General features: G+C 43.7%; 1 protein-coding gene across 1 annotated transcript; it reads left to right on the top strand.

Annotated features, from left to right (window-relative positions):
- The first annotated feature begins 4,274 nt into the window (after positions 1–4,274).
- Positions 4,275–7,343, top strand: LOC105048494 (probable inactive receptor kinase At1g48480). The gene is made up of 2 exons (XM_010927811.4): positions 4,275–5,715; positions 6,576–7,343. Exons 1-2 carry the CDS (start codon positions 4,407–4,409, stop codon positions 7,190–7,192), a joined length of 1,926 nt encoding a protein of 641 aa, XP_010926113.1. The 5' UTR covers positions 4,275–4,406; the 3' UTR covers positions 7,193–7,343.
- Positions 7,344–9,479: the final 2,136 nt, after the last annotated feature.

Genomic DNA, 9,479 nt, shown 5'->3' with positions numbered 1-9,479 from the left:
AATGCAGTTCAACTAATCGGTGATTTGTTTCGAACCCCGAGTCTTCCGTCAGCGGAGCGCCGTCGCCGTCGGCGATTCCCTGTCCAGTCTCGCGGTCGGAGCGTGGACCACCGCCAACCGCGACGTTGCCGTCGAACCGCCGTCCGGCTGTCAGCCTCAGGCAAACGAATGGCGACAGCCTCCTGTACCGCCGAGGGCAATAACTCTCTGACACGTCGTTGCGCGAAGCGACGAGGGACACGGACGCCGTTTCACTCCGTGACGCATCACGGTCGGACGGTTACGATTCGAATGGGAGCGCGAAGCTTCCGTGATTAAATTACCCCGCGCCTCAGCGAAACTAACTCTGGGCGGTAATTCTTTATCTTTTTAACCGTTAAGAGCACGTGACAAGGAGACCGAAGCGTGGAACTTGCTTGTACTATGGGTCGGACATTGGTGGCTGTCGCTTTGGTCCATAAGGGCTCCGCATTATACAGCGGACTCCTCCATTGTTACAACATCATTTTAAGTAATATTCGTACCTAAAACACATCGTCCATGTTTGTGTATGGAAGTATATATACTGTTCTTGAAATGTGTCATCTTGTAGTTTTCAGATTTTTTTGTTGTTTTCACAAATTTATTTTTTTTTTTAAATTATGATCGATTAGAGTCTCTCAAGCTCCGTTTTGATATATATATATATATATATATATATATATATATATATATGATTCAGTAATAATTTGTTAGAATATATAAAATTAGAAATAATCTAATGCAGCAAGATATATATTGTGCAAAATTTAAGAGCTTGCACTATTTCATCATTTAAATGGATACTCTATCCTATATAATTGAAGTATGTTCTATTTAAGCTTAAAAATATATTTAGCTCATCATTTAAATGGATACTCCTCCATTGTTACAACATCATTTTAAGTAATATTGATACCTAAAACACATCGTCCATGTTTGTGTATGGAAGTATATATACTGTTCTTGAAATGTGCCATCTCGTAGTTTTCAAATTTTTTTGTTGTTTTCACAAATTTATTTTTTTTTTAATTACGACCGATTAGAATCTCTCGAGCTCCATTTTGATATATATATATATGATTCAGTAATAACTTGTTAGAATATATAAAATTAGAAATGATCTAATGCAGTAAGATATATATTGTGCAAAATTTAAGAGCTTGCACTATTTCATCATTTAAATGGATACTCTATCCTATATAATTGAAGTATGTTCTATTTAAGCTTAAAAATATATTTAGCTCAATAAATTTTAGATTCTTTGGATAAATGAAATAAAATTATCTGACTAATTTTTGTAAAAATAATATTATTGTCAAAAGGCTAAAAATATATAATTTGCCATTAAACCTAATTTAGTTCTCTAAAATCCACTATATGTGTAGGGTTATAGTCGATAATGAAATATTAAATATATAGTAATCATGGCGCACAAACAATATTCAGTTGCTGAACCACAGTAATGAGAATTTGATAGAGGACAAAGACGTCACTGGAGATGAGCTCTTTCAGTGCCGGAGGGATTTTTGAGGCTGATGTTGTTGATTCCCGCACTATTCCACCACCAAGCATTACTTTATCAAGCTCTGACAATGAAAAGCTACTAAGGGAGTCCAGTAATAAAGAAATTGAGGACACTTGCATTTGATATCAAGGTACAGAATTCTAGATGGCTTCCCTTCTTTTTGCCCCAAGCACTACCGGCCCATCATCCCAAAAGATGTCTGGTCAAATATCAAGCATTTTTTTTTTGCTCACTCCATGCCTCAAGCTTAGGAGTACAACTTCATTACTTTGATCCCTGAAGGAAAGGACACACTTCTCCCCTTGCTCTACCATCGCATTAGGTTTGTGTACCACTTTGTGCAACGTTAGTAACGAACTGTTACCGGATAGAATGCAACCCATGCTTGATCCTATAATTAGCTTGGAATGGAAAGCCTTCATCAGTGGCACAAGCACTACCAGTAATATCTTATTGACTTATGAAATAATGCATGACTTGCTCAAAGCTTTCTCAGGTGCAGCTACATTGCTATGAAATTGGAGCTTGGGCATGCTTATGGTCGAATGTTGTGGGACCTTCTCCTTAGCTCTCTTCGATGGATGGGCTTTCATGATACATGATTGAGTTGATACGAGGTTGTCGTATCCGCATCCTTCACTCTTGTCGTATCCGCATCCTTCACTCTCCTCATCAATGACATACTTTTAGAGATTTTCAACTTGAATATCGCTTTGGGACAAGGATGCTTTTTATCACTATTGTTGCGGAAGACTTTCGATCGCGATGGGAGATGACTGAAGTGGGATGAAGATCATCGGAGTGGTATTTTTATAAAATAAATTTTGATCGAAATTAACTTCAATATAGATTTTTTGATGATCAAATTAAAAATCTAACATAATAAAAAAAAAATCATGAGTGAACACAAATATAATGAGCATACGTACGTATCTGGAGGATCTCTCTCTTATCTCTATTTATGGAGGGATCGAGATTGAGACTGAAAAGATAGAAAGTTATTTCGGACCATTTGAGTCGTACAGACCATGTTACATATTTTGGTGGTGAGTATGCCTTTACTCAGTACACAATCGATAAAGGAGGCGACGTGACGCAGATGTAGTCGGCGCATAGCTGGCAAGTGACATGGCGCAATAAGGTGATGTATCCTGACTTGACATGATTAAACAAAAACTATAATTAGTATTCTCTGACCTGCATTTTAGATGGGAGACCGTCATCTAGTGTTAGATCTTTCCCCCGATATCAAAATTTGGGGGCCAACAGATGCCTCTATTGCTGAATGGAGGGCGTCGGTCAGGAGAGAGGACCAATTGATTTGTCCGAATTCATCCATCTGTTAACTGATGGTAGCTGAAATTGACGGTCGGAGCAAAGATACCGGAGGGTCCTCCAGGAGGTCCTATCCGAAAACAATGGAGAGTCAAAAAGATGAGGCTCGACTTTCTCTGGAGATTGGTTCGATCCACCACTTGGGGTTCGGGATAGTGAGGACTAATCTTTCTGAAGTGATAAGTTGTAATAGTGAGCGACTCAGAGACTGGTTAGGAGTAAGGATCGACTCAGATTTTTCGAGGAAGGTGCCGAAGTTGAGCTTCACTTGGTTCGATGCCCTATGTTTGGGTGTCGGCTTGGGGGTTGATTGGCTGATATATAGACCGGCAAGGAGCCGAAGTCGACGGTTGAGGCGAGAATCGGTTCTGCCATGACAATGATAAAAATATGCTTCGGTCCAGATGTGATGCCTTTCCCCCAACAACTATATTTAGTTAGTATATATGAAAAGTGCTCCCGAGGATGTTAAGGTTATGGTGCAGGCTAACTCGTTTGCTTATCAGCCAACTCCTTCAATCATTCCAATCTTGCATCCTCCTTTTTCGGATAAATGATGTTTTGACTATTTAACCTAATGGTATGGTTCTTTCCAGCAATATTAGAGAGTCTTGAGAATTTTCTACCCAGTAGATGAAACTAAGTAAATATGTGGCCAGGTTTACCCTACGGATTAAGCAGGTGATTAAGCCAGATTAAAGATCACTTGCACGTCTAACAACTTCTGTTGTTCACTAATGAGAGCAAAACATGGACTGTGGTCTATCTCTAAGCATCTCCTCTAAGTACCGGCTCAGAGAAGCTCCCATATATATATATATATATATCGGTAAGAAAGAAGCTCCCCTATGTGGAAGAGGGTTTGTTCCTATGTTTTAATCATACCCTCCAGCCTTAGACGGTCGGTCAACAACGAGGCTTCATTGATGTGGCTAAATGATACTTGGATTTTGATGCACTTCTCTTACATAATGGCCAATTATGGTTGTTCTTCCAGCGGGGGTTATGGTCACGTCCGCAGAAGATAGTTGCGCCGGATCGCCCCTCCTCCAACTCTCTTTTTTTATATATATAAAAAAAAAATTATGGTTGTTGCTGGTGCCTTGAGCGGCTTACCAATAAAGTTCCTTCTGGTGCTTTTGATTGTCCTAATAGATTGGTGTGCGCTTCATCCACTGGTCTGTTCACCAAGGCGAATAGCTTCTATAGATTATTCTTTCCTACGCTTATTACAGCTGAGAACGTTGCTTGGCCTTGGAGGTCTGGCAATCACGCGAGAAATAAATAATATATCTTGCTGGCAGAAAAAGATCTTATATTCTCTCGTCTTAGCTAACGGCACTTTTTTAAGTAACTTATCGGTAAGTAAAGAAGCTAAGTTAGAGTTCTATAGCACCGGTACAGACCCTCCAAACTCTGCCGCTCTGTCCTCCCTCTCCTCTCTCTCTCTCTCCCCTCTCTTTTTCAAGCAGGTGAGTGCTCCATGAGCTAGTCTCCACTGACCCAGAGTCCGGTCACCGCCCCCATGGCTTCCCCTCTCTTATTCCTCTTCTTTCTACTATCCTCCATCCCCGGTGGAGCACCGGATCTGGTCTCCGACCGGGCCGCCCTCCTCGCCTTCCGCTCCTCCGTCGGCCCGGTGGTGCTCCCGTGGAATGACTCCATGACGCCGTGCTCGTGGCTGGGCGTAGCCTGCGACGCTGGCCGCGTGACCGTCCTCCGTCTCCCTGCCGTTGGCCTTATGGGTCAGATTCCGGCGGGCACCGTCGGCAACCTGACGGCGCTCCGGACGCTGAGCCTCCGCTACAATGCCCTCTCTGGCGGCCTCCCGGCGGACCTCGCCAAGTGCTCCCAGCTTCGGAACCTCTACCTCCAGCGCAACCGCTTCTCCGGCGAGATCCCGGCATTCCTCTTTTCGCTCCAGAACCTCGTCCGCCTCAACCTCGCCGGGAATGACTTCTCCGGCGGTATCTCGCCGGATTTCAACAACCTCACCCGCCTTGCCACGCTCTACCTCGAGAACAACCAGCTTTTGGGCGAGATCCCGGAGCTGAACCTCCCGAGCCTGTCCCAGTTCAACGTATCATTCAACCAGCTCAACGGATCCATCCCGTCCAAGCTCCGGAAAATGCCGGCAGAGGCGTTCTTGAAGACGGGGCTCTGCGGCGGACCGCTGGGCCCCTGTCCAGGCGAGATCTCGCCGTCGCCGGCGGCGGAGGTTCCGGCGGGCGTGGAGGCGGAGGCGAAGCACGACAAGAAGAAACTCTCCGGCGGCGCGATAGCCGGGATCGCGATTGGAGCCGCCGCCGGTGTTTTAATCATTCTCATACTGGTGGTCCTCCTCTGCCGGAAGAGGAGCAGCAGAGCGGGCAAGACGAGGACGCTGGAGGCGGCGGTGGAGGCGGGTGGGAAGCCGCTGGAAGTGACAGCGGCGGGGAGGGATAAGGGGGCAGGGGAGGGAGGGAATGGGAACGGGACCGGCTCTCATGCGGCTGCGGCGAAGGGGGAGGCGGCGGGGAAGAAGCTGGTGTTTTTCGGGAGCGGGGCGAGGCCGTTCGATCTGGAGGATCTATTAAGGGCTTCGGCGGAAGTACTGGGGAAGGGAACGTTCGGGACGGCGTACAAGGCGGTGCTGGAGATGGGGACGGCGGTGGCGGTGAAGAGGCTCAAGGACGTGAATCTTCCCGAGAAGGAGTTCCGGGAGAAGATCGAGGCCGTCGGCGCGATGGACCACCCCAATCTGGTGCCCCTCCGGGCCTACTATTACAGCAAGGAGGAGAAGCTTATTGTCTATGATTATATGCCCATGGGCAGCCTCTCCGCCCTCTTGCACGGTGCGCTCCACCTTCTAGCTTTCTTCTCTTTTATTACAATTCTGCTAGCCACTTATGAACTCCTTTTCTGGGCAAAGGGGGTTCTTGATTTTTTTTTTGCCATTGAAATGGATGGATGGTGTAGATCTATTTTTGGATATGATGCGTTTAACTCAGTGATATAGATTTTTTTCTTCATGGTTAAATATTCTTTAATTGACAATGTGTTACTTTAGATGATTGTTTTGCTGAGTTCATGCGTCAAAAAAATGTTGGTGTATACGAAGGATTTATATTATTATCACTGCAATTCTTCTTGTATTAATGTTATGAATGGAAAATGGTGATGAGATTTGAGTTTTGAATCTTCTCTGAGTCTCTCATACTCTTGTCTCTCTAAATTCGTCCGAAGTGCTCCGTAGGGCTGAACTCAATTGCTTGGTTCTCTCACTGGATATTAGGTCTTATGTTATGTTCTTCTTCTTAATCAATATACTCCGATCATGAATTTGAGAACGTTGGTTTTTCTGCTTGTTAGAATTCCGCTGTTCTTTTAGTGCATACCTTGTTCTGTCATTAGAAGTTTGTATGCATTGGAAAATCGGAGGTGCTTGTTTAATTAATCCTTCTTATTTGCTGATGGGAATTCATGGAATGAGAATATGTATGAGCATCATTTCTCGAACAATTGTTCTTGGCGACATTCTATATGCAAATCCATTTAGTCTCGGCATACTTTAAGATTCATTTCTCAAACCACACGATTCTGTTTTTGTGTCTGCTTGCAGTATGTCATGCATGAACCTACTTGCATTCGTAGGAACTTTTTCCCCGACAAAAGGTTATCTATCTTACCTCCATTTCATTCAACAATCATGCAGGGAACAGAGGTTCTGGTCGGACCCCCCTCGACTGGGAGACACGATCCAGCATTGCTCTTGCAGCAGCCCGTGGCATCGAGTACATCCACTCGACGGGCCCTTCGGCTTCTCATGGCAACATCAAGTCATCCAACATTCTGCTGACGAAGTCATATGAAGCTCGAGTGTCGGATCATGGGCTTGCCCACCTTGTAGGTCCAACCTTGACCACCACCCGTATTGCTGGTTACCGTGCTCCCGAGGTCACTGATGCCCAGAAGGTCTCCCAGAAGGCTGATGTGTACAGCTTTGGTGTGCTCCTGTTGGAGCTGCTCACTGGCAAGGCCCCTGCACAGGCCTTCCTCAATGATGAGGGAGTCGACCTTCCAAGGTGGGTGCAATCCGTTGTTCGAGAGGAGTGGACATCGGAGGTGTTCGATCTGGAGCTGCTGAGGTATCAGAATGCGGAGGAGCAGATGGTGCAGCTACTGCAGCTTGCTATAGACTGTGCTGCTCAGTATCCAGATAAACGGCCCACAATATCGGAGGTGGTGGTCCGGATTGAGGAGATTCGTCATTCCAGCATTCAAGCTGTAGACCGAGGCCAGAGCATCAATGATGGCAATGACCAGTCCTAAAGGACTGACCCCAAGTCCTCTGGGTCTGAGACTTAAGTTATGACCAATCGCTGCTAGAATGGACTCATGGGTGAATGAATCTGTTGTCTAATTATTGGTTGGGAGCTGAGAGGTGGTTCTTTTTCTTTCATTTCTTATGATTAAGCAAAATGTGCATGCTGTTTTTCTTTTTCTCTTCATTCTATAGCACATGTTATTGTTTTTCTTCTGTTTTTCAGAAGGGGATGGACGTTTGTTTCCAGAATGAATACCTTATGTTGATGTTGTTCATAGTTTCTTAAGGAATCCTTTTTCTTCTTCCCTTATCTTTTGCATGGGTAGAATGTGTCCCTTTTTTTTTTTAATAAATTCGTGGAGGTTCTTGCCGTATTGGAAATTTAAGTTGGTTGCTCACTGGTTAAACAACAATTGGGATGTGAGGGGGACCTCTCTTTAGAAGGTTGGTAAACCGACGTGGCAGAGGTGTAGGTGATGGAGACATTAATGATGGATTATATCTGATAACGGGGGCTGGTGACTGACCACATGCTTTTGTACCTACTAGAATCAAATTTAGGTGATTTCAATATTTTAATTGAGGAACTTTATTTATATAAGAGATCGTTTGGGAGGAGCTATTTGGCTTGTATATTTTGTTCTTTTATATATACTGTCCATTTGCGTGTGTTCTTTTTGGTGCTTCTGGTAGCATTAAGAAACTTAGGCTGGATACCTTTACCCTTATATACGAGAAAATATTGGTTAGAGCAGGTCCCCAGCTCAGCGATGGACCAGTCCAACCATAGAGGGACATATATAGAAGGAAAAGGGAGCAATACACATCATGTTTGTGCATGTCCCTTTGCGGTTGGAGTGGTCTAATGCTAAGCTGGTGGATCTGATCCGACCAATAACTTTATCTTATGTAGGGTTATTTGATTTGGATGGTAATATATAGACTCTCGTGTTGGCCCTTGTGAACTAATGATCTCACCAATTACATAATACCTAGTCTTAAATGAACCTGAGCCTATATCATGCCTTTCAAGTGGGTGGCTATCATCTAGAAGAGGCTAGGCAAGAAGGGATGTGGTTATATAATTCTTGCGGCAATAATACTGAAATGAAGACAAACCGGCCATTCAGTCATTTGAGTAGCTTGAGATTTCAGCTACACCTGGTCCAGTGGTCCATCACCATCTCATCGAACTTTTATGTTCCCACCTCGTAGATGTGTGTCTCGTAGATTATTAATTTGCATATGATGGGATGCGTTAACCTACAGCATCCTGATATTTGAAGGAAACAACTAGTGGATTTTTGGTCAAATTCAGCCACTAGCAGAGCGAGATGATTTCTCTTTCGAAATGGAGCTGAAGTTTAATGCCAAGAAAAGATTGAGGGCATGATTGGTTGGGGGGGGAGTTAGAGTTTAGAATCGGAATGAAAATGAGTCTCTCAATCCAAATGAAAATAATTCAATCTACTTAAAACTCAATCCCCACTCTATCTTAAAGATTCAAATTTGCATTCTAATTTCGACTCTAATTTCGATTTCGGTCATGAACTAAATACTTTAAAAGATTTGACAATTCCGATTTCGATTCCAATCTATTTCAATTTTCATTCTGATCTGATTCCGATTGTGAACCAAACAATCCCTCGGGTGTAACATGGTTAATAGAGTTAAGAAATGTATTATTAGTGGGAAGTGGAAATAAGGCTGTTTCTCTGTGGAAGGGAAAGCCGAAAACAAAGCAGAAGTGATAAAGACAACGAAGGTTCGGCCAGTGGAGATGCAGAGCATCAGTGACATGCCATGAAGAGAGTTGAATGGAATAGAGAATTCGGTCCACCATCCTTTCATCAGAAAGGAATAAAATAGATAATCCCATCTATAGTTTGGAATTCAATCAAAGAAAAAAGGTAACCAAGTCTTGGGTGCTTTAAAGCGTCAACCAAACCATAGCTCAATCCAAATTTTGGGAATCATTGTATAGGTTGCGGTGCTTGGCTACTTTATCTTGGATGAGGAAAGGATGACTAAGTTCATCATAGCTACATTGGTCACATGGATCTTCGCCATTAGGCATGGTTTGCAATCTAATTTGCCACTGGACTGCCTCATGATGCATATATGTGCATGAACTTAGTAGGATTTTTTTTTTTTTTTTTTTTTGAAAAAAAAACACCTCAGCCTCTCTGGTTCTTCACAAAATTTTGCACTCCTTTACTTTGTGGGAAGCCTTTCTAATGCCAAATCCTTGGATAGTCATAAGTGTATATTAAGTAGGATGCCTTCTCTGCT

Source organism: Elaeis guineensis, chromosome 7 (assembly GCF_000442705.2).
Source record: "Elaeis guineensis isolate ETL-2024a chromosome 7, EG11, whole genome shotgun sequence".
Classification (NCBI taxonomy): Eukaryota; Viridiplantae; Streptophyta; class Magnoliopsida; order Arecales; family Arecaceae; genus Elaeis; species Elaeis guineensis.
This window is presented reverse-complemented; position numbering and strand designations above follow the sequence as displayed.